The 25,600-nt window shown below is 37.2% G+C and overlaps 1 protein-coding gene across 1 annotated transcript in view; it reads right to left on the bottom strand.

Annotated features, from left to right (window-relative positions):
* Positions 1 to 25,600, bottom strand: part of GAS2 (growth arrest specific 2) — a 125,685-nt gene that overhangs the window by 34,714 nt on the left and 65,371 nt on the right. The window contains exons 6-7 of the mRNA XM_027578907.2: positions 24,131 to 24,272; positions 18,238 to 18,345 (exon numbers count right to left, since the gene is read on the bottom strand). Of these exons, the coding sequence (XP_027434708.1) occupies positions 18,238 to 18,345; positions 24,131 to 24,272 (250 nt within the window). The remainder of the gene's footprint in view (positions 1 to 18,237; positions 18,346 to 24,130; positions 24,273 to 25,600) is intronic.

Raw genomic sequence — 25,600 nt, 5'->3', positions numbered from 1 at the left:
CTGCCTTCCCCAGCTCTCCCCTGCCTTCCCCAGCTCTCCCCTGCCTTCCCCAGCTCTCCCCTGCCTTCCCCAGCTCTCCCCTGCCTTCCCCAGCTCTCCCCTTGCCCATATGCCTCTCTTTACCCTTTCCCCTCTCCTCCCCTTGCCTTCTGGTCTGAAGGCGGCACTTCTAGGAGTTTTGATAACGTCTCATTCTCTCTTTCTCCTTTTTGTCCCTTTCTTTTCTCCTTTTCTCTTCCCTCTGGTGCTTCTGAGCCTTTGTGCATGCTCTTTCCTTTCTGATTCTGCTTGAAACACTTTTCCTTCTACTCTTGTTTGGCTACCTCAGCTTATTCCCTGAGTCTGATCTCATTTCTCTTTCGCCTGATAGCCTTTCTGGATTCCCGAAGTCCAGATTAACAGAAAAACCCTAGGATAGGTAACACTCTATTGGGAACTCCAACTCCAAATCTAACCCCAAGAAATGTATCACATGAAAGATTAACGAAAGGTAGATCTCTAACTTATTCTGATGTCACCCCCAACATGGTCTAAATTCTTAAGAGTGCCTTAAGCACTCTCCCAAAGCAATTCAACTATGAGTCTCTTAGATAAATGTTCAAATGCTTTGCTATCAAACAAACAAACAGTCTAGGAATTGTTCTTCTAAAACATGGTAGCAGTGTTCTGTTCAAAATGGCACACTAAATATATTTTAATCCCAGACATAACTCTTGTTTTGAAATCCTTCACTTTAAAGAAGTCAGGGAGAGAACATGGATGAAGATAAGCCCCTTGCAGTAGCTCCAACACCTGGTAATTTGAGAAAGCACTGGGTTATTCTGGAGAGATACTTGTTACAGAGTAAATCGGTTTGAAGATCATTGAATATGAAATTGTGCATAAAATGAAAATGGAACTTTGATGTATTTAACTAGCAATGTCCTCGGTGGAGGTGTTTTAAGTACCTCAACACCTCCTGCACTAGCCTCTGGTTAGGTGGAAAGTGCTGTGATCTAAATGGTTAAAAGAGGCGCCTGGGTGGCTCAGTTGGTTAAGCGACTGCCTTCGGCTCAGGTCATGATCCCGGAGTCCCAGGATCGAGTCCCGCATCGGGCTCCCCGCTCAGTGAGGAGCCTGCTTCTCCCTCTGACCCTCCCCCCGCCTCATGTACTCTCTCTCTCTCATTCTCGCTCTCTCAAATAAATAAATAAATCTTTTAATAAATACATAAATAAATAAATGGTTAAAAGGATGCCTGGCATCTTTTTTATAACCTGCTGTGGTGAGTGACATCTTGGGGGTAAAAAAGAATTGATGTAACAAGTGCGAGCAACAACAGGCAGAAAAGATAATCTTGCTTCAGAGAGAACAATAGTTCATACCAAGCAAGTCCCAAGGCAGGTGGCCAATTCTAGGCCTATATAGACCTGGCCAGATATGAAGGTGGTCTAAATTGGAGAGACAAGGATTGAGGTGTGGCCCTGGATATGAAGAGGGAAGAAGATTAGAGCATAAGTCCCACCTGTGGAAAGGTGTCTGAAACGAGACAGGGAAAACTGGAAACTGGGTGCAGACTTGGCTAATGAGACTCAAGAAAGAGGACAGCTTGACAGCCTCCCCTGCAGGAATCAAAAAGGCTACAGCTTGAGCTCCCTCCAGGGAACAGTGTGAAAGCAAAGTGGAACAACAAGAGGCAGATTACAGATTACAACCTCCAGGAGGAGGAAGAATTAGGGGGTTGGCCTCTGCTGGCCTCCAGGGATGCCAGCCCTTGGGTCTGAGCTGGGACAAAGCTTCCTAAATCCTGTTTGCACTGTCTAGAAAGCTCTTAGTACTTTCCCAGAACCTCCTGGGCCCAAGAGTCAAAGGAGAAATAACTCCTGAAAGGACCATACCTACCAAATGATAAAGCTTAGCTCCAAACTCTTTCTTTGGGCATTATAGGATCTCTGAGTAATGCCTTCAGGAAGCAAGTCTAGATGTTGATGTTAGCTCCTTTAACTCCAATGAGGACAATGCCAGTGTTGTCATTCTATGTCTGTACTTACAGAGAAAGAAGAATAAGGAACCGGGATAGGGATGCCACCTTAAAAAACCTGGCAAATTATACTCCCTTCCTCTACACATCTTCTCTGGGGAAAGACGAGAAGACAGAGAAAAAGGGAGAAGAGGACCCTGCACAGGTTTTAGCCTCCCCAAAAGGAGATGTGAATTTCCCCCCAAAGAACTGGCATACCAGCCTCACTGCAAAACTCCCCTATAAAATCCACAGTGCCTTCTGAGGTCACACTAACTTCAAAGATATTCTATAGAGACTCACCCTTAAAATAGGAAGAATCATGATGTGGGCTAGCAGGTAATCACATTCCTGACTTTCTAGTGCAATCTACATGCCCCTTTAAAAATCTCTGAAGTTAGTGTGATCTCAGGAGGCATCATGGATTTTTTTAAACTTTTTTAAAAAATTAATTTTCAGGGAAGCAAGGAGAGGTGTAATGATTTAAGTAGTGAAAAGAGCATAGTCACTCATATTCTTTGAACGAAGAAAACCTGTAGGACATCTTCTTCTTTAACTAAGTGACATCTGAACAGCGATGAGGGAAACTGCCCCCAGACAGCAAGAGTGGTTCAGTCACCTTTGGTGATAGATGGGAGTCAAGGTTGTCACAGCCAGATTGGCACACCTGATTTGGATTTCACCTTCACTTAGTAGCAACTTGCTTCACAACGTCCTTATGCAACATCTTGCAACAGGTCCAAAAAAGGTTACACCCCGTGTTTCTGCTCCCCAACTCGGTTCCACACTCTCATGTTCAATAACATTCTCAGGCTAATTGAGAAGATTTTAGAAGTGACTTTATGGGAATTCATCTCTCTCTCTTACTTGTCGGTTATTAATAAGGATAACCAATTAAATTCTATTTCATCATCAAAATTATTAGCAGTATATGACCATTATTTACATTGGTAAGCACGATCCTTATAAAGAAACAGCTTATAGAGCCAGCGTATCCTCAGGATTTCTGGTAGTTCTTTGCACAGAGCGCGCCCTCATGTGTTTGGTAAATGAATCATGGGACAAATTATAGATAAAGAAATGCATTTAACAATACTTTAGAAATCTAGACTAATTCTCATAACTGGCTTCAAGATATAGTCGTCCGGTTTAAAGGAGTATTTACAAAATAGGGCTTTTCTAACAACCATTTTATGGTTTTATGGAATAGATAAGAGTTACTTGAGTAATCTGTTTTTTCTAGATCATAATTGTTGATATTTAAAAACTAAAAATGAGCCGACATTTCTATTTACACCGGCAACCTCAAGGCATCAAACTCATGCTCTATCCCATTCCCAACCTCTTTAGCTTTTATTGTACTAAAGTGGTAAATCACATGTGTTTGTTAAAGAACTGCTGATACATCGGGAGGTTAGGTGTGGTGTCAGAAGCAAAAATTTGGCAGGGATCCATGAGGTTCCAAGTGTTAAACCACAAAGGGCAATTTGTGCAATGGGAATAGCATGGAAATATTATGAAATGATATTGTGTTTCATTTTTATCCCACAAGTGTATTCTTTTAAATATTTTAAAGCAAAGACTAAGCTGATACAGAAGCCAAGTCCAGGTTTATATTTTCAAATAATTCTAATAATAAGCTCAGTGAAGGAACACACTGGAGTGTGAAAATTGTACCAAGAAAAGACAGAAATCTCTAGGTTACTGCCTGTGACCCATGCACAATAAGCCCCATGTTGCTATTTTTACAAAGTATTATAGGAAAACCAAAGAAGAAACAGCATTTTAAGACCTTGCTGAAAATTTTCAAGCGGGTACAATATTCACGCTTGGGCGCCCAACTTCCCTTCTTTGATTGGAGGCCAAGGCTCCACAGTGAAAGCAAAGTGGAGAGGTTTCCCCCTTAATTATCTAAGTAATTACCTTAAATGTCTGCTTTGCTTTGGCTGTGGAGACATAGTCACAACCATGAAGACCCTACTGAAACAAGAAGATACGAAGTTCATAAAATGCTCTTCATCTCCGTTGCAGAGAAGGACACGAACATCACCTGAAAATGCAAACTGGGATCTTTTGTGACAAGATTAGCAAAAATCTTTGTTGTCAAGTTGCAGTAAGAATGGTTCTTCTATTGCCCTGTATCCTAGAGTGAAGGGAAGTTTTCTTGCCTAATAATCCACCGTCAGTGATAACAGAAGCATACACAGACTGGGAATTGTAGACTGTGCTGGCCATTGACATTTTAAAACACACACGTTGAAACTATCTATTTTCTGGGGTCCTTCGGTCTTCTGCTCCTTGCTCAGAGTTCTTATTATAAACATGAGATACATGCAAGGAAATAATTTTGCCAGGGAAACAGACATCAAGTCTGGGTCTTGATTCCATAAGAAAAGCATACCACACTCTAGAGAAGATCTAATGAAATCCTAGAAAAAATTAAATAAATGAAGTGTGTATTTTCTGCATGAAACTTCCTATTTCAGGGGAAAATCCTGCCATCTTGTTTTGACTTCACTGGTGCCCATTCTTCTTATTCATTTGGGCCTCTTGCTTTTACTTAAGGCCCTACCATTTTGTTCACCCTCAGAAAATTGTGTGATACACAAGATACTCTACCACTTCCTTCTGTTGTAATTTTAAATGTATGTAGAATTCTAATCTCACAATTGTCACATACTCACAAGGAGACACCTAGCTTACCTGAAAAGTCATTTACTGAAAATTCTTTAATCAGAATTGAAGGACATATCCAGATTCTCTGCGTAAGCATCAGAGTTCCAAAGTAAAGTCATTCTTGGGAAACATTTGTTTCCCTTCCCATGATTGGATACTATCATGGCTGTAGTTTTTTTTTATTAAAGAGGGAACTCTTATGTCTAGAATATTCCATCCTTACTTTTCCTCTAGTTGGTATATGCCAGTGTGTTATCCATCAGATCTAAGGACGCTATACATGAAGGAAGATCCTGTTCAATCTTTGGTGCCAAGATATCAATTAAAATTCAAGTTTCTCTGGAATTCTTTTAGTGCTCACTGGGAAATTTCTTTTTGTTTTAAGATATTGAGTAAATACAGGAGATAGATAAGATTTTCAAGGTTGATTATGAGAGACATTCCTCTCTTAGCTTCCGAGTATACTTCTAATTCCTTGTCATGTTGACTGCAGATCTAGAAGAGGTAGAAAGGCATTTTGTGGACATCATGATGGGAAAGGAATTTGGTGACATATACTTTGGGGTCCAAAGTGCCTCTCTGTGCAAGGCTGAAGCCCACCTTAGCCTTAGTCCTATCAGGTGGGCAGGCAATGAGACATTAACAATATTCCTAAGGTTCCATGTGCCATATAAGTTTCCATCATTTTTCTGTCATCCCAGGACTTCAAAACACCATGATTATTTAAAAACAAAATCATGGACTGAATAACATTATCATGGCTAACACACTGGTGGATGATGACAAATTAATGGGTAACTATTTGTCTGGATGTTGCCATTTTAGACTGTGATTCTTAGAGACCTTATGCCTAATGCCAAAGTTGGAAGAGAGATTTGAAATCATCCTTGCCCTTTACCTGCCTTCAAATGAGGCTTCAGACAAACTACTTAATTATTTCTGCCTCACATATTCTCTGAGGCTGGATTTAAAAAAAAAAAAAAAAGACAAATGGCATGTTCAGAATAAAAGAGACTATTAACCAAGGGAAACAGTGGATCTAACAGTGGATGGGTTGGTTTAAAAAGAGGATGAAAATGCCCTTTATATGGAGATATCTTGAGTAATTATAATTTTTTTCCCATGGAGTTTATAGTCCCCTAAAATTTTTCTATAACACAAAGTAGATTATAAGAACTCTGGGGTATAAAGAACGCATTTCTTTATAATAGCCAAGAGCATTAGAAGAACAATGTGTGAGTGTAGTGCAGGAAGATTCAAAGTTAGTAAGAGAAGCAAGTGTGTGGAAGAAATGACAATGTAAAAGAAAGCTATAACTAGAAGACTAATGTCATAATGTAATGATTTCTTGCTGGTGTTCTTTTAGGGAAACAGGGAAAATATTGCTAAATAACTCACCAGGATTTGGATTTTTTGGTAATTTTGGTAATTTGGATTTTTTGGTAATATCAGGTAATATCAGGATTTTTGCTATAAAGCAAATTGAGTATATATCCTAAGGTCAATGTTAAAATCAAATTCTTATACCTTGTTCCTCCCAAAATCTACGTGAAGATTTCCTCAAGATCTTAGTCTGCTTCTAACAAGATGGCAGGAATTGGCAGAATATATTCTAAAACAACACACAACCCAGCTTCAAATAAAAATGTTAATACTAATAAAACTGGAACACACCATTCCAGTGAACTAAAATTTGATGTGAACCAGTAAGGCTCTTGCAATGAAAGGCTTGGCAGTTAGGTGATGACGGCACCTTTGGGTCCAGGACTGAGAATTCATGTTTTTAGTAAGGAACTGAAATTCAAAAGGCCAAGTTTAGAGGAGAAATGCAAGGCAGTCTAAAAGGACTGAGTCATGCATACACTTAACTAACTGATTTTATGAAAAAGGTAATACTAAATAAACGAGTCCTAATTTATTATAGTCAATGTTGTAATAAAAAACTTCCACCATCTTGAGTACATTCAATACAAACTCAAGATGGCCACATTTGCAAAGTATCTCTTAATGAATCTTGCTACAAACTGTTTATGCAACTTGAACACATGGAATAATTGTGTAATATTTATTTATTTATTTATTTATTTATTTATTTAATTTTTAGGTAGGCTCCATGCCCAACACGGAGCTCGAACTTATGACACTGGGATTAAGAGTTCCATTCTCTACCGACTTACTGAGCCAGCCAGGCACCCCTAATTATGTACAATTTACAATGACAGATATTTCACTGGTTTCTTCGGCTTCTAGAAGACTCATCAATAACTCAAGAACATGACACATTGGGTATAATTGTTTCATTTCTTTCCCCTTTGCAAAAATAATTGATATTAATCACTGAAAATCACTCACATTTAAATCAGCATAGAACATATAAACCAAGAAATGTTTTTGTTGGGATGAAGGAAGGAAGATAAAAATCTTATAAACGTTACAATCTCATTACTATGAAATGTCTACTTTACAAGCAAGGCCAATGATCCTTAAATTAAAAAAAACAGTGAACAACTAAGCATTTTAACTTATGTTAAAATAAAAAAAACTCAAAGGGAAATTTTATTGTGTGAAACTTAAAATATATGGAATTTAATATATAAAAAATATATTATTTAACCCTGGATCAATCACTTGCTAGCTAGATTACCTTGGGAAAGTTATTAAATCTCTATTACTTATAGTTTCCTCATCAGTAGGATGTATAAATTAATAATCACACTGATTTTTCTCACAGAGTAGTAATGAAAATAAAATGAGATGATGTATAGGTGAATGTACTTTACAAATCATACAGAAGTAAGATATACTCGATCACCATGAAGTACCAGGATAAAAAGTTAGGAACAAATGTTATTTAAAAATGGTATCCATTTCTAGGGAACTTGGTTTCAAAAGCATCAATCTCTATACCAAAAATGTTTAGGTTGCACTTCATCATAAGTCTAATTTAGACCCTTTAATAAGAATATAAAAAGATACAAAAGACAAGTTCACCTCCCTACTCTACCATAGCATGTGTAGAAAATCTTTCATACATAATCAGATTAAGGGTCTTAATCTTAACTGCATAAAAGCAAATTGGAAATGGAAATATGGAAATATACAATTACAGTAACTTGGAAATGTTCCTTAGTATCTTCATTTCCAGAATAAACTTTGGCTTCTGGAAGACTTTACAAATCTGGTCAATATATTGAAAAGAAAATCAATGAATATGTTGAACAATGTGAAAACCATTCTGGCTGGTTTTTCTGATTTTTTTTATAAGACTCTTTGTTTCCTGGGTACTCTTCTGACACTCCAACAGGGGTTAACTATTCAATTCCATTTGTCAGAGCACACCCACAAAGACCTAAGCAAATTAGGAGCCGCACATGAAGTATGGGTCACTTAGCAGTGGATGCTGAAAAGTTGAGCAGCAATACTTACAACATCACTTGCCTAAAGACTAGATGATCTGAAGGAGAATGAGTAATGTACAGTTAAAACCATGGGCCCTGAAATCAGATATGTTGAATTCAAAGAAATTTTGACTGTTAGAGCTTTGTGACTTTTGGCAAGCAATTAACTCACTCATGCTTGGTTTCCTTACTGTTCAAGCAGAGATAATAGTAGTGCCTATCTCAAACAGTTATGAGGGCTAAATAAAAGAATCCAAGGAAAGTACTTAGAAAACCAATTGACATGCAGAAAACATTCAGCGAGTGGTAAATAGTATATGTAAGGAAATACAGACAAAAAAAAAGGTTTATTTTTTTTTCACAAAATCCTTGACTTGAAAAATCAGCTTGAGAAATTTTTAACAATCAAAATGCCAAATCATTGAACAAATTCAACTCAGTATTGTGCCTTTTCATTACATATACATACATGTATGTGCATATACACATATGCACACACATATTACTATATAAGACATACACACATGCAAATTTATCTTAATGGCAGGAAGGCTGTAGTGATACAGAAACTGGAAACGTAGATCATAGGATCTGAGCTTTTCTTCAATGAAGCCATTTATTTTTCCAATCCTTCTGTAAGTTTAAATAATTTTGATTTGTGGCCAGTGGAAAAAAATTGTCCATTTGTTTAGATGCAGTACAATGGCAAAAGAAAGTGATTCAAGGTGAAAGAGAGTCGCACATGTATTGTACAACTTAAAGACATGGTAAATCTCACTGGAGATGAATAAAAATGCTTATCATGTCAGGACACCTGGGTGGCTCAGTCGTTAAGTGTCTGCCTTCAGCTCAGGTCATGATCCCAGGGTCCTGGGATCGAGACCCGCATCGGGCTCCCTGCTCGGTGGGGAGCCTGCTTCTACCTCTTCCCACTCCCCCTGCTTGTGTTCCCTCTCTCGCTGGATCTCTCTCTGTCAAATAAATAAAGTCTTTAAAAAAAAAATGCTTATCGGGCGCCTGGGTGGCTCAGTTGGTTAAGCAACTGCCTTCGGCTCAGGTCATGATCCTGGAGTCCCGGGATCGAGTCCCGCATCAGGCTCCCTGCTTAGCAGGGAGCCTGCTTCTCCTTCTGACCCTCTTCCCTCTCATGCTCTCTCTCATGCTCGCTCTCTCAAATAAATAAATAAAATCTTTAAAAAAAATGCTTATCCTGTCAGCTGAAAAGTACACACAATTTTTAGAAACCTTCTCAATGCTAAGTGGCCAATAGTGACAAATTCTCAGGGGAAAGGGGCCTTTGGTTTTGAGTTCTCATTTATTTATTGTTCTTCACACTTGATATACCTTTCAACATTTCAATGAAAGGAGCAGTGAATTCTCCAATAAGAACATAGAGAACTGTCCCATATATTAGCTAATCTTTCCATTCTTGTAAGAGATATCAAATTTCTTGCTTTCAAAAGTGGTGTCATTTTGGACAAAGTCGGGTTTGAATTTCTCCATGCTTAAAGGTTTTCAAACTCAAGTGATAAATCTCAGAAAGACAGTATTCCATCATCTAAATTTTTTACAGCAATGGTTAATCACTATTTAGTTTGCATTCATCCAAGATCTATGCTTTTTTCAGGAAAAAGAGGTGAAAGGACTTACTAACATTTGCAAAGTCCTTTGAGAGATGTGTTACCAAAGTGTAAATTATATCCGTGTTATTAGCCCAGCCTCATTGAACACGAATAAATTACAGACTAATGGAAGTGTCTTTAATGGAACAAAATACTACAAAAAAAAAGAATTTAAAATCTGAAATTAAAGTGTTTGAATACATTTTAAATCCCGTTGCTTGCTTTTCCTGAATTAGTGTTCAGTTTTGAGGCAGCTGGGCAAAGAAAGGGACCCAATTTGGAAATATTCGTGTTCTAATAACAGCCAGGCTTCTCTCACCATAGATTAGAGCACTATACATGCTGCCTAACATTTTACATATATCAGAGGCAAACACAGCCATATTTTTTCATTGAAAAGAATATAAGCCATGAGATAGTTTTGAAATCATAATCACTGCTTGCATAAATTACTAAATTAGATAAAAGGTTTATATTCATATTACTCAAAAAAAATGAATTTTCAACAACCAACTGCTGAGTAATGGCTGTGCAATGTTTCCACTAAGATAAACAAAAGTTTTATTTTCCCTGCTACTTGTTTAAAACTCCTTTGCATTTTTACCCAACAGGCCATTTTTCATTACCAGGAAAGGTATGCAATTTGAACCCTGCTACTTTTTACTCACAGTAAATCAATATGTGTCATATGAACATTAGAGAAAGTAATATCACTCGCTATCATTGGACCTTCCCTTAGAGCCAGTCCCAGAAGACACTGCCAGGTTGGGTTGCTATGGCAACCGAGCTTGTGTGCCTCTCTTGCCTGGTTTGTTACAGTGAATCGATCTTTACCACACAGGTATAAACCTGAAGAATTTATATGGTAAATAAGAAATTACAAAGAATCAATAACAAGGTGTTTGACATTTCCATTGATCGGAGATGATCTAATTCAAAAGTAGTATTAAGAAGGTGACTCCATAAGATTTCAAATTCCTTTGCTGACTTCCAACTAAATTATTCATTTTTTTTTCTTTAGGCTCCGCAAGTAGTCACATTTCTCAAGATGTGGGGGAAAAATACCTTGAACCATTAGAGTGTTAGCATGGAACCTCATATGAAGGTTTTACCCAACTGTGAAGGTCTGCTATAAAAATGTCTTGAAATAATATTAATCCACTTTAAAAATAATCTACAATTAGCAAGAAGATTTCACAAGACTCTACTGGTAACCTAGAAGAATTAAAATTCTGGCTTCTATGAAAAAGATATCAGGACAGATAATATATTTTATAGAGAATTCTGCTTAGTTTTGCCTGTTAAACAACATAGGCCATATAAAGCATTTTGAACAGCATCTGGCCTACAAGTAAACACCTAATCCCAATAAATACTGTTATAATTTTTATCACTATCATAATACAGTCAGACAAACACATTATATGCCTTTCTTCAGAACAGGCACTATTGATTATGCAGTTGTAATGACCTCTGAATTTGGAGTATTTTTAAAGTAAAAATGATATAAGGAATACACTTCTATGTAGCTGAGCCTTAAATATATTGTAAAAGGTGCAGGTCCTTTTTAGAGGACTAGCCTTGTGAATAAAATATTTGCATTTAATGGACATGCCCCAGGGAGGCAGCTTGGAGTGGAGTGTTATGTGTTTGGCAGTTGGGACTTCAATTTTTTCATCATACTACTTACTTGAGACCTTAAGCCCTCTAAGACTTTGTATTTCATCTGTAACAAAAAGATAAAAGCAATTTCAAGACCAGCTGTGAGGTGGAGAGAATCCAGTGAGACAATGCATAGAAAGCCCCTGCTGAAATGCCTAGTACAAATGATACTTCTTACATTCTAGCTGTTTTTCCTTTAAGGATTTTCCAGTCATTTCCTTGAATCATAGTTTCCAAATAGAACCTGAAGGTAAAAATGACTATAAATTCAATAATTCTTAGCAGTACTTTAAGATAGACAGGTTTTAACTCTGGCGAAAGGTAGAAAACTTTCAATATAATTCTATGTTACAAATTCTTTTTTTTTTCATTTGCTTTAGTTGATAGTAGTTTTTCCAAAGTATGTTTTCATGGCCTCCTCACCCAGGATGATGCTCTGGGGGGGGGAAAAAGCCAGGAGAGGGAACATTTCTATGGTCAGATACATTTAGAAAATGCTACATAGTACATCTCACTCTAGGAGTTAGTAGGTCACATGAGCAATTCAACCCTCCAAGAAATCCCAAATAATCCCAGATACATAAATCAATATTGCTTTGTGGTCAAGAGCATTGACCGGGAGTTAGGCCTGTGAATGCCACTTTTGCCGCTCATTAGTTTATCACTTTGGGAAGTTATTCAACCTCCATGTTTCAGCTTCACCATCTGTCAAATGGGAACAGCAAGAGTCTCTACCACCCCAGGACGAGAGGTTAAAATGAGATCCATCAGGTGCTCAGACAGAGGCTAATAGAGTCAGTTCAATAATAAGAGTTCTTAAAGATGCCTGTTTAAACTCTTTAGCATGATAACTGTTATTTACAAATAATTTCTCTGAACACCTTTCCTTGGAACACACTTTGAACCATGCTAAAGTACAATGTTAGGGTAGTGACAAATTGTAATTAAGTAAAAGACTATTCAGCATATTAGTGCCCAAATCAAGTAGCACAAAAGTCAGCTACCTCACAATGGATCCCACTGGCTTGCTATTTCTTGCTAGAATGTCCTACTACCAGAATATTAGAGCAACTATGTTAAGTGTAAAGATCCTGCCCCATGGATGCTCTACTCATTAGAACCATTTACATCTATTTCATGCATTAACAGAGTTCAGTTTGTCACATTAGGCCATTTGCATGTCACTGAAAATTGAGTCAGAAAGGAAAGGGATATCAAAGGATTAAAGCTTTAATGACTAGGAGAGAGAAAACTGAGTATATGGCTCACAGATGGGGTCTGCAAGAAGGGACATTATCCAGATGTTTGCATGTTTCCTTGTGCTAACCCAAAATAATTTGAGTCAGTTTTCAAAATGGAGAGATAAAATAGTAAAGAGAGATAAGAAAAGGTGAGGGCTTCATCCAAGGAAACAATATGCTGCAAGTTCACCACAAAATGCAAAGTCCTCCCTCATCTAAATAACACCACGATTCCAATAAACCTCCTTACCCTTTTCCAGAACATGGGAAGCTTAGCCAATGACCAGAAAAAGGAGCAATCAGCTAATTAATCTGACACCCTTTAGAAGTCTCTTTATTTCTTTTCTAATTTGCAATTGTATCAGGTTGCTGACTTTTCTTCTTTTAAAGAGTTCATATTTTTAATGTCATCATCAGGAATAAATGCAGAACAAAAAATTCATTCATAATTCTATACCCTCAAAAATTAAAAAAGTTCAATAATTATTCTTGTTCCCTTCAAGCCTTAATCATAATTATATATAATGTTTACAGAGATATTTTATATGTAAATACAATTTAAAAGTCTAGTTTTTTTCTTTTTTCTCTCTTTTTTTAAAGATTTTATTTATTTTTCAACAGAGAGAGCGAGCGAGAGAGGGAACACAGCTGGGGGAGTGGGAGAGGGAGAAGCAGGCTCCCCGCTGAGCAGGGAGACCGATGTGGGACTCAATCCCAGGACCCTGGGATCATGACCTGAGCTGAAGGCAGACGCTTAACGACTGAGCCACCCAGGCTCCCAAAGTCTAGTTTTTTCTACTTAACATCATATCTTCAGTATTTCCTCACAACGATACATAGAAGTCTTTAAAATGATCCTTTCTGGTATCTGAACAACCAATATTTTGGCATGATCATACATGCAAAGTACTTCTAATTGTGCTGTGTTACAACAAATCTCCTTCATATAGTTCTTCCCATCTTTTGTATTAGTGGTTTCAAATTTCAGCACACAGCAGAATTACCTGGACAGCTTGTTAAAGTACAGGTGGCTGGGCCCCACCTCAGGTGAGGCCCAGGAATTTGCAATTCCACCAAGTTCCCAGATGATGCAAATGCTGCTTATCTGGGAGATCACTTTTTTTTTCTTTTAGTGTATTTTTTCTTTTTTTAAGTAAGCTGTACGCCCAATGTGGGGCTTGAACTCATGACCTCAAGATTAAGAGTCGCATGCTCTACCAACTGAGCCAGCCAGGTGCCCCTCAGGGAGATCACTTTAAATAATTATTTTTATTTAAATAGAATATTATCATCGAGTTGTATTGACAAATCAAATAGTACCTTTTTATGGCATCTAAGACATATTTCTGAAAACCTTTCCTACAAGTTTATACAAATTTATATTGCCACCTGATTTCTTGATACTTGAAGCCTGAATAGAAACCAGCTAACTGAAAGAATTGACAATGGAAAATTCATACCTTTCTCCTCAAAATCACAACTCGAGGCCTCAGATCCATCTATTTATATTTCAAGGATATAGACACCATGGCTAAATGGTAAGATCCAAACATCTGTTACCACAGAAATCAACAAGAAGCTTTTATCATCATTGTCCAATTTCAAAAGTCACTGAAAACTAACCGAAATATTTATACCTTGGAGCAGGGTAAATGTGTATCTGCACTATGCAGATACAAATTAGCTGCATGTAGCTTGTTTGTCCAACAGACAGTTCAAAAACCATGTCAGTCATTGGAAGATGTAGGGCAAAAATCTGGCTTCAAAAAATTGTTTTTGATAAGTTAGAAGCAAGAGCATTCTGACTTTGGCAGGGGATTATTAGCATGTTTGCCTAAAAGCCACAGTCAAAAATCTCAGAGGTTCTCCCTTGTATTAAAGGATTCTTCATATTTGGGTAGAGATTAATCCCTCACCCTTAAATGGAGACATATACATATAAATAAACATATTCACATAAACATACAGATGCATGTATATACGTAAGCATTAGATAGCCAGATATGCAGAGTAGCTATTCATACACTGGTTTCTAGAAACCCACAGATAAGACATAGGCTTAGCAAAAATATCTTCTGCAGAAGATGTCTTCCCGGCTCTTTCTCTGTCATCTGCAAACATTCTTGTATTTTTCATTCTTATTTGTTGTTATTGTATCTCTTTGAGTGTAGAAAGAGATGTTGTGTTCAGATGCATAATAATAATAAAACCATACATAAGTAAAGTGATTGGGTGTTTCAACAAACCTTGAAATCTAGTTGGCAATGAACTTATTAACTCTGGTTTATATTGAGAAGAGTAGATCAAAAGTAAAAATATGAGAATCTTTTAAGATTAAGATAATGTATTTATGACTTTCTAAGGGATGGTTTTTTCTGAGTTAGTGTTTCAGTAATTGTGTTATCTTTAAGTAAGAGCTAAGTCAACAGTCCTAACAAGCCTCAAGTTACTCAAAATTGTTCTTTGCGTGGACAGGTTCATTATGGCCATATGAAAACACTGCTGCTCTCAGAACGGACAGAAAACTAGGGGATAAACACTAATATAATATACCATATTTATTTCACTGTATGTATGTTTTATAGAATCATATACATAAATGCATCTACTTATGTAGTAAATATGACCCCACCTTGCAGCCTCAAAAGAGATATGGCAAATTTTAAAATATGCCAATGTTAAAAATACAAACATAAGAAACACAAGACGGCAATGCAGAGACAGTCAGGCAATCACTCCTAGTGTGTTTGAGATTCTGACTATAAGCACTTAGTACTTAATCCAGGTGTTCAGAGCAAACTAAAGTTAAAATATTAGCAGCAACAACCATATGATCACTTGAAAACCAATACCTCTAAGCATTTTTGAGTCAAAGCTGTCAGCTCCTTATAGTGAGTGAGTGCAGAATGACAATTAATTATAGTCCAAGCCACAAATCAAAAAGTACTAGCCAAAGTGTATACATATCAATGAGACTTTTTTAAGATTGTCCATTCAGTTTAGAAGAATAAATCGGGAGATAACATGTAATGAAAGGTGCATATGGTCTTCATGTGAAATTTCAGTTCCTAAACTCAGTAGAATGGGAGGTGAAGGTTTCTAAGGAAAACAGAGAAAGGGACAGCGGCCTTTTTAAAATCAGCTTACTCCATCAAGGTGGAAATGGACCCCTAGCAAGCTGAAGGATAAGAATTTCAATGAATACATATTAGTGGATATTTTCCTTTTTTGACAAATAGTTTTAGTTTCCAATTTATGCAGTGACAGTAAGTTTGTTTTCAAAAGGATTTGAAAAAAATGGGCCACTTTTAAAGTAAAACCTGTTATATGCACCTAATGAATCGTTGAACACTACATCAAAAACTAATTATGTACTATATGCTGGCTAATTGAACAAAAAAATAAAAATAAATAAAAATAAAAAATAAAGTAAAACCTGTTGTAAAAAAAAAAAACCGTGTAAATTACCTGTGGACAGTGTAAAAAGAGAAGGGGATTAGGGTAGTTAATTACAACACTGGTCTACAGCACGTGTTATAGCTGAGTGACGCCATAACTTGCTGGGCAATCAGAAATGACCATATTCCAGTTACTTCTCTTATTGCAGGCTCACTCGGAACATCAGAAGCATGAAACTGAATGTGTCCAATATGTGTACGCTGTGTTAACTGGTATTAAATTCAAATGCTGTCACTCAGGACTTCGATATAATTCTTTTCAGTAAAGCAAATCTCATCTCCTCTATAAACAATACATGAAAAGAATTTCACCAAAAGGAAACTATTTTCTGAGTAGAAAAACAGAACATCAAAAAATACCTTAAATGTCCAATGTGCTATAAATTTATCTTATTCATAAATATGGATATCAAATTCTCTGACCATTGACTAAATATGGAAGACCGTCAGGTCTATATGTCATATAGACATATGTGATACATATTTTTTGCTTAAAGATTTTAGGTTACATTATAGGGAAAAGTATCTAATTTATTAATCATGTGGTTGTCAACACTTCTAAAATAAAAAGCAATAATTATGTAAATAAATGAAGCCCTAGCTTTTGATTCTAGGCTCTAGGTACTAACATTCTCAAGAAGTCTGAGTCTCAAGAAAGGCTATCCTGAGAAAGGTCAACCTAGTAAAATTTAAATACATCTGTAGAGATGCCAAATTATTATTTTTTAATGTACTAAAGCGAAAGAAGGCAGCATATGTTATTTTTGTAATAAAACCAAGAGAACAATAAGCAAATACTAGAGCAACTCTCTATCTTAGTGAAGCCATTCTTCCAGATTTGTTCTCAAAACCTAATCGTCGTATATCATTATATTTTTCTCATTGTCATTACAAAGCAAAATAGCAATTACTACCTGGAAATTTTTAAAAAATCAATAAACATGGCCCTAAAGTTAGATTAAAAAACAAAACGATCAACATTATTTTTGAAGGCTAATTATGACCAAACTTTTCTTCAAATAACATGTTGTAGAGCCTCAAAAAATTTGTCATATGAATAACTTTCAGTCAAAAGTTGACATTAAGAAAACTTTACACTGACAAAATTTATACTGGGTCATCACTGATTTTGAGTATTGTTATGAATTTTCATTGATGGTACTTGCTGTCCACATTCCTTCTGCTCCACAAAACAAATAACAAGCAAGATATTTTAACTTATTCAAATGAGAGAATACAGTTCCTTTGAATCATAACCTCTGTTCTTTAAAAAATGACTAAAAAATATAGAAGAAAAAGACATTGATTTCTAGGAATATATGAGTGCTATATTTTCATCCTCTTAATTTTGAAAAGAAGAATCTTGGTCTTAGGAAATGTCACAAGCTTATTTTTAGATGAAATTATCTTGATTATTCACAAAAAAAAGATCACAAGTGAAAAGCATGAAATGTTACTTTGAGCCACTAATAACAATTTAAAACTGCTCATGACATCTAGTCCAATTTTTCATTAGTAAAGTGGATATTAATGATCATAAATGATTGTAAAATGGACACAGACCACCAGAACATTCACTGGCACACATTCATGCTTCCTTATTCTAACCCAGAGAACGAAATAAGAAATGGCAGTCACTAGGGAACTGTGCCATTGTAATGAGTTTGCATTCTCACTCTGGTTCATGACCCAAACTTCTTGAAAAAATCAGGTTCAAGGCGTTTGAAAAGTTACCAGGACCAATAGGACGATCGTTTCCCAAACTTGGGATATGGAAGACCAGGGCAGAATACTGTTTCTTCCTCCCTCCCCCCCCCCCCCACCGCGGGGTTTGGGGCCTGGGGGCAGGGGGCGGTGTTTAGTTCCTTTGAAACTAAATGTATAAACAAAAAAAGGAATTTGACTTTTCTTTTTCTCATTGTATTCGATCTCTATGATCTGTTTGGTGTGTGTGTTTGTCTATATGTAAAAAGAGAAAGATAGTTCTATTTATTTAGCCCTCAGTAGTAATTATGTATACTATATTAACAAATGTTCACACCTCCTATCTTCAAATCCAACTGTATGCAGCATAAGGAAAGTTCCTGCTTAGTTACGGGTCATATTTCCCCTGTAATTCCCAGCTCAAGTCCTGAATAGTCTCAGAAAGGACAAGATGTCAAGTGAAAAGTAAAACTTTACCCTAATGAAGAGGATCTTTTCTCCCACTCGGTATCTTCCTTGAGAGAGCCTCTCCACACAGAACTTGTTTGGGCATTTGCAAGGAGGATCTTCAGAAATTCGCTTCACCTGAAAAAGAAGAGCAGGCAAGTTCAATTTTCCTTAATCAGGTTCCATTTAGATTAATTTGTTCCGTGGGTTCAAAGGCCCCTGGACCATTAATGCTTTTAAATTTGTTCTATATCAAACTATGGACATGATATGAGCACAGAAATAACACATTAAATCCTAACTATGTAAAAGTCAGTCCCTGAAGGCATTTTCTGAAGGCCAATAACTGCACTAAGGCATAAGTTGGATGATGACAATAATAATGATGCTGGAGGATCATGATGAGCAAATCAATTCGCAGTGTAGGAATAATGAGCTAGGTTCTCATTTGGGGAGAATTAAAAAGATTGTGTACCTTGTGTTGCTGAGATAAACATATTGAAAGCTAGAATAGAATGTATGTTAACAGGGCAAAATTTCCTCATTATAATTTTAATGATATTAATTTTACCATTTTCAAAATAAATGAGAATTAAATTGTTATTTTTTTAAAAAAACAAGCCTACTGTTTCATATGACTTTGAATTCTAAGATTTCCTTTAGGAAATCATCCCTACTTCACCCAGAGTCACCCAGCAATTCACTCCATGTCAGTAATTCTCACCTACCAAAACCTACTTTTGTGGCAGTATCTTAAAATGTGCATGTCATTTGGAATCCATGTCTGAATATCAGATTTCATCTCTATTTAATCTATCTCCCTACTCCTTAAAAAATACATAGTCTAAGTGATATGAGCCACATTCTGGGGTAGGGTGGGGTCAGTGAATGTGGGCGGTTCTCAGAGTTCCTCTATGTGTATTTCTTTCTAAATGTATTTGTAAAAATGTTTTTAAAGTAAAAGTGTATATACATATAAACATATATATATAAATTATGTTCAATTTATACCATTGCTAATTTATACCATATCTTTTCACCACAATAAGGGCTTCCATGAAAAAGGAAGGAAGGAAAGAAGGGAGAGAGGAAAGTAAGGGAGGGACAGAGAAAGGACTTCGGCCATCCAGCAGAAAATCAAGACAATCAGCATCATAAAAACACATTTTAGGAGACCCATGCTTGGCACAGCTTCACTGCCACATAGGAACTGGGCAAGGCAGTAAATTGGTGTTCAAGTAGTTCCTCTGCTAGGACAAGACAATCATGATTATGTATGGTAAGTGTTTCCATCTTGAAGTGTTCTTAGATGAAACGCAGAAACTATTGGTATCAAATGAAAGAAAATACAAGAAACATATTCTCAAGTGGCCTGCCCTTCTCCATTGCCTTCCTAGCTTTGAAAATGGACTGGCTTTTTGAAATCAAGGGCTTTTTTGTAGTTGTGTGAGAGGTGGAGGCAGAAATGGAAGAGACAAGGCCAGACTGTGGGTAGTGGAAATATATTGTTAAGTCAACAGTGACTGATGACATCTGTGCTTCTTATATTACCTTGGGATAAGTCAGTCTGGCAGGTGTTCTGTTTTTGGCCAGGAACTCAGCCAATTTTCTGCAGAAATAGGATTTCAAGAGGAGCCTGATTACTCAGAATTATACTATCTCTCATCCCCAGACTGAGGAAGTTGATGGAGAAGAGGAAGAAAGTAAGAATGGTTTCTCAGAACTGTATTCAATTCATTGTGTGGGACTGCGCTCACCGTGAGCGAAGGCAAACAGAGAACTTAACACAACCCTGTTTTTTTTTTTTTTAATCACAGCTGATTCCCTCTATCAGGACATCTGGAGAATAGATTAATCTGAATGGACTCCACATTCAGTGTGTTTCTCTGATGATAATCTTGATTAAAAAAGGTGGCATGGATTATCCGCATAAAGGGTCACCTATTTTTTTTTAAATTTTCCACAATTTCCCTAAGGAAATTTGAGGATACACTGAAAGTTTCAAACTGGTAGTTCTTATTGAAACAGTTCATGGAATATGATATCTTAGGTCAGCTTTTCTTTCTCTTTATTCTTTTCTCTTCTTTTCCCCTTCTTCTTTTGCTCTCCCTCTTTATTCTCCTTTTTTTCCTCTTTTCTTTTTTTTTGATGAAATAATTACTTTGCCAGAGTAAAAATAGCTAATATTATTAACAAAACACAGGGACTTTGCAAGCCATCTCTATCTTAAACCCCTATTCTATAGCACACACTGCCGCTCAAGAATTTCATCTCCCCAACGGCTGTTTATGCCTCACACACAGCGAAGCAATTGCCATAGGAACTCTTTCCTTTTTATATTTGACATATGAAGCTCTGATTTAAACCACGGGTGAGGACCAAGTTATTTTTCTCTTTGTTCCACTGTCCCTGAAACAAAACACACCAATGAAAAACTATCACTTAACCAGAATGTGAATATTTCAATGCAATTTCCCCAAATGTAGAGTGAAGGAGCCTGCAAGAGACTTCTGTGGCCAAATAAATCTGGAAAGTTCCAGATTAAACAAGACCCTCTCAGAGAACTCATTATTGCCTTTGATATGCCAGCATGCATTGCCAAACTCTAGACAGGGACTATAGTAAGCCATATTTCTCAAACTAACATAACCATGGAATACTTTTCCCCATGGGGTCTCTGGCAGTATGTTTGATTAAACATTATTTGAGAAATGCTGGCTTAAAGACTTTCAGAACAGAATATTCTAGCTGGCAATAGTACAGAAATATCCACTTGACACATTTCCTACATTCAATTAAATCCCCTTAGCTAAACAGATGGTTATGTTCCCAAACTCCACTTAGTAAACCTTATAGGGGGTTTCAAGCTCTTCTGAAATCCCCTTCATGGTTTGTAGGTGAAAGAACAGAACTTGGAGTAGAAAGAACAACCACAGAGCAACAGTCATGCCATTTATTTATTTATTTATTATTTATTTATTTATAAGATTTTATTTATTTGAGAGAGAGAGTATGAGCTGGAGGAGAGGGAGAGGGAGAAGCAGACTCCCTGCTGAGCGGGGAGCCCGACGCGGGGCTCAATCCCAGGACCCCAGGATCATGACCTGAGCCGAAGGCAGACACTTAACCGACTGAGCCACCCAGGTGCCCCAACCGTCATGCCATTTTAAAGACAGTACCTATCTCATTCTACTCCTCAACTGGAGTATCGGCAAGACTTTTCCAAAATCCCTTCCATACTTTTTGCACCACCTTCTCTCTCTCGTCTTCCCACTCCCCTACTCAAGGGAAGGGGGATGAGGGATGCCCACACGTGGGACAAGCTGGTGAAGAAAAGGACCCAGTTGCTTCTAGCTACTTCTCCCAGGTTCATGTAAATGGCTTCAAGTGGCAACCTCTCTACCGTCTGCCAAGCTGCAGCAAGGTTGAGGAGTACATGTATTTCCAGAGCACATGGCTTTTCTTGATAAACAGGAAAAGGCAGAAGCTTTTTAAACTTTTATTACCTACATTGGTAATATATCCAGTATGCATGCCACTGGATAGATATAGATGAATAAAATATGATACTGTCATGGGGACCAAGAACCACACCTAGAGAAGAATGGGCATTTATGCCCAAGAAGGCACATACCTCATTAAAAATACACAAAACTTTGGGGCATCAAGAACTAATTTGTCAATTTTGCCTGGGATAAGAGCTACTGACAAAAACTTTATATAGGAGGCTGTGCAATCTGAATTTTAAAAGATGAAAAATCACTTATATGAATATTCAAAGGCTGAATAAGCAGAAGCCTGATGAGGAAAGCAAGTGAGGAAAAACATAGGATATAAAATTACCTTAGAAATCTGGGATTAGCAGGCATGTTTACAGTGGATACATCAGAATGCAAGAGTAAGTCCACAGGGTAAAAAGTCCAGGAAAGAAAAAATGGGCCAGAACATGGAGGACTTATGTGGCATGTCAATGACTTTGGGCGTTACCCTGGAATGTGAAAGGGAACCCCCTATATAATTTTAATCAAACCTGAGTTGCATTTTTTGCTGATCATTCTGTTAGCAATAACGTTAAGGGGGAGAATTTCAAGAAGAGAATGGTAAACAGTATCAAACACCAAAAAGTGGTCTCATAATTTGCAAACTAAAAAATTCATTTGAGAGGCACCTGGGTGGCTCAGTCGGTAAAGTGTCTGACTCTTGATTTCAGGTCAGGTCATGATCTCAGGGTCTTGAGATCCAGCCCAGCCTCGGGATCCAGGCTCAGTTCCGACTCTGTTTGTCCCTCTCCCTCCCATTCTCTTCCTCTCCCCCACATGTGCTATGTCTCTCTCTCCAGCTAGAATAAATAAATAAAAATAAAATCTTTGAAAGAAATTCATTTGATTCAGTGATTCATTCATTGAAAGGCGAAGGGTGAAGTTGGCCAGAACTCTGCCTCTAATGCATCAGAGAAAGTGAACGGAGGTCAGAGAAACACATTTATAAGAAAGTCTAAAGGAACATCTTACTCTAAAGTAAGTTGAATCAGAAAAGTATAAGCAGGAGAGAAGGAACATTATTCTCATCAATACATAAATAGTATGTCATTGCCTACTGTTAATACAATATGTTGTTCAATTTCCTTATACAATAAAAATGAAATACTATGGCAAGGAAGGCATGTGACCAATCCTAAAAACAGTCCTGTGATTTTAAAATCCTTTTAGATGGCATTGGATTAAAATGCCCTTCCTAGGCTTTAATTCCTGAGTGGATTGAACAAAAGAAACTAAATTAAACTGATTTTGGCTAAAACATCTTGACAGGGTAAGTTTTAACTTGGCTGCCCTCAGAAATGGAAATTCTCAATCTGTCAAATTGTACTTCTGCTTCTCTGAATCTGCAATATAGGCCATAGTGTCACATGGGGAAAAGCAAAAGGCAATCTGTCTTCCACATCCTACAGTGTCAGTCAGCCATTTTCCCAGCTCTTTGCAGCTCAGACCCTAGAGAAGGAGACTCTCAGCTATGGGCCAGCACTGCTTTTCAGTCCTGCCTATTCCATATAAGTGCATTACGGTTGGGGCTAGTTTCTGAGGACCTTTCCATGTAGGAGACATACTTCAGTCTATCATCCCTGAGGTAACTACTTTTTGAACAACTGCTCAAGTACTTTTGAGATTTGCACTCAGTCTGTGTGCTGGGAGGTGAATGCAGGCACACAATCAAACACACTTCTTATAACCAAGAACTACTTATAACAGACAGCACAGGAGCCAGAGAGTTTTAATTCATCCAGGTTGCTCTTCCTTCCAGAATCTGTTTGCTGTGATTATGAGGGTCTACGAAAACATTCCCTAATCTGCCAAAGATAGTAATCTGCTAAGGAGAGAGGTGGGGACCCCAGACAGTTAGCAAACCTGAGTTGGAATCTAAGCTCCTCTCCCTTCGGCAGGTGATTCAATTCCTGCTTAAGTTTCTCCAACAAGAAAGGAGCCTTGTGATAACAAGAGCCCTTGAAAAACAATGATAGATCCTGGCCAAGAGCAGACAGGGAGCAAAGGGCAACTCTGTTCTCTGTGGCAGGTTGGTGTTCTCTTCTGCCTCCAGCTTCTTATCTGTGAAACAACCATGAACCAAAACTATCAAGGTTGAACTGTTTGCAAAGATAATTTTTAGGAAGTTAACTTATTATCCTAAAATTTTAAATACTACTCAGTAGAATTCAGTGACGCATTATTTTAAATGACTGGCTCAGGTTTGAATCTCAAAATGACTACTTCTACTGTTGTAGTTCTACAAACTTTTTCATAGGATTTAAAAATGAATTTCAATGAAATTGAAATAGGTAAAGGTTAGATTGACGAAAGATTGTACAGAATGAGTTTTGAAGTTCAGAAAAGACTAAGGGCTGGTAAGAAATCCAACCAATTTTACTTACTGCATCATCCAGTAAGTTTCCCGTACTCTTTTTTCCAGAAGATTTTGATGAAGGAGAAGGTGAAGGAGAAGGAGCAGAAAGTGTTTCTTCTTGTTCAATCTCTTTTTCCAATTTTATCAAACCAGGAGGTTCCACACCATACCTTTTAAAAGACACCAGATCAATACACACGCATAACTTATAATGATACACTTACCATACGTTACATTTGATCATGAATGCCATAGGACCAAATTGCTGACTTTTTTTTAAAACTAACTTTCTCGGGCGCCTGGGTGGCTCAGTTGGTTAAGCGACTGCCTTCGGCTCAGATCATGATCCTGGAGTCCCGGGATCGAGTCCCACATCGGGCTTCCTGCTCAGCAGGGAGTCTGCTTCTCCCTCTGACCCTCTTCCCTCTCGTGCTTTCTATCTCTCATTCTCTCTCTCTCTCAAATAAATAAATCTTTAAAAAAAAAAAATAAATAAAACTAACTTTCTCTGGCACTGAAATGGTGAGTTCTTAAATTGGCCTCCTTTTAAGCAGGAAAAAACACATATATCTGATTTTGATATAGATACATATGTATACACTTATGTTTAGATATGTATATAGACACATGAATAGACACCTGACATATTAAGAATAAAAATACTCCATGTAATATATTGAGGCAATAACATGAATTATCATGTAAAATTTAGTCTTCAGCTTTTAGATTTACTAGCTTAGAGATTTGTAATTGAATTCCTATTTTTTTAAGATTGATTGATTGATTTGACAGAGAGAGAGCGAGAGAGTGAGCACAAGCAGGGGGAGTGGGGGAGAGGGAGAAGCAGGCTCCCCACTGAGCAGGGAGCCCGATGCGGGGCTTGATGCGGGGCTTGATCCCAGGACCCCGGGATCATGACCTGAGCCGAAGGCAGACGCTTAATGACTGAGCCACCCAGGCGCCCCGAATTCCTACTTTGAATACAAGCTTGTTAAAGATGAAAATAGCAATCCCCAAAATGAACATCCTTAAATGACTTAACAGAGAAGAAATTCACTGTTAATTGTACACCTCCTCTGAGCCCAGAACGATGTAGTGTGGGGTTATACTGTGTCATAGGTTATACACTTAAAAACAATGTAATGAAAGCATGTATAGGGGTACAGTGAAAGAAAATGAATAAGAGCGAATAGAGAAATAATTTAGAATAACAATGTTAAAAATTATGTGTTGTAAATTATCAATATTATAGAAGTTCAAAAAGAGAGATGTCATTGTTATTGGCATTCTTCTCTCCCATAATCATATTTTTCTTAGGCTAAATTTTAATTGGTTTGGTTTCTTAGATGCATATCAGTTTACCTAGGTGGAGAAGACCAAAGATAATACCAGAATTTGAGAGTTGAAGGACCTTTGGGATCATCTAGTTATACTCTTAAATTTTTACAGAATAAAGAATAAAGATCCAGAAAGGGTACAGAATTAGCTAGGAGCAAGA

This window comes from Zalophus californianus, chromosome 11 (genome assembly GCF_009762305.2).
Source record: "Zalophus californianus isolate mZalCal1 chromosome 11, mZalCal1.pri.v2, whole genome shotgun sequence".
Taxonomy (NCBI): domain Eukaryota; kingdom Metazoa; phylum Chordata; class Mammalia; order Carnivora; family Otariidae; genus Zalophus; species Zalophus californianus.
This window is presented reverse-complemented; position numbering and strand designations above follow the sequence as displayed.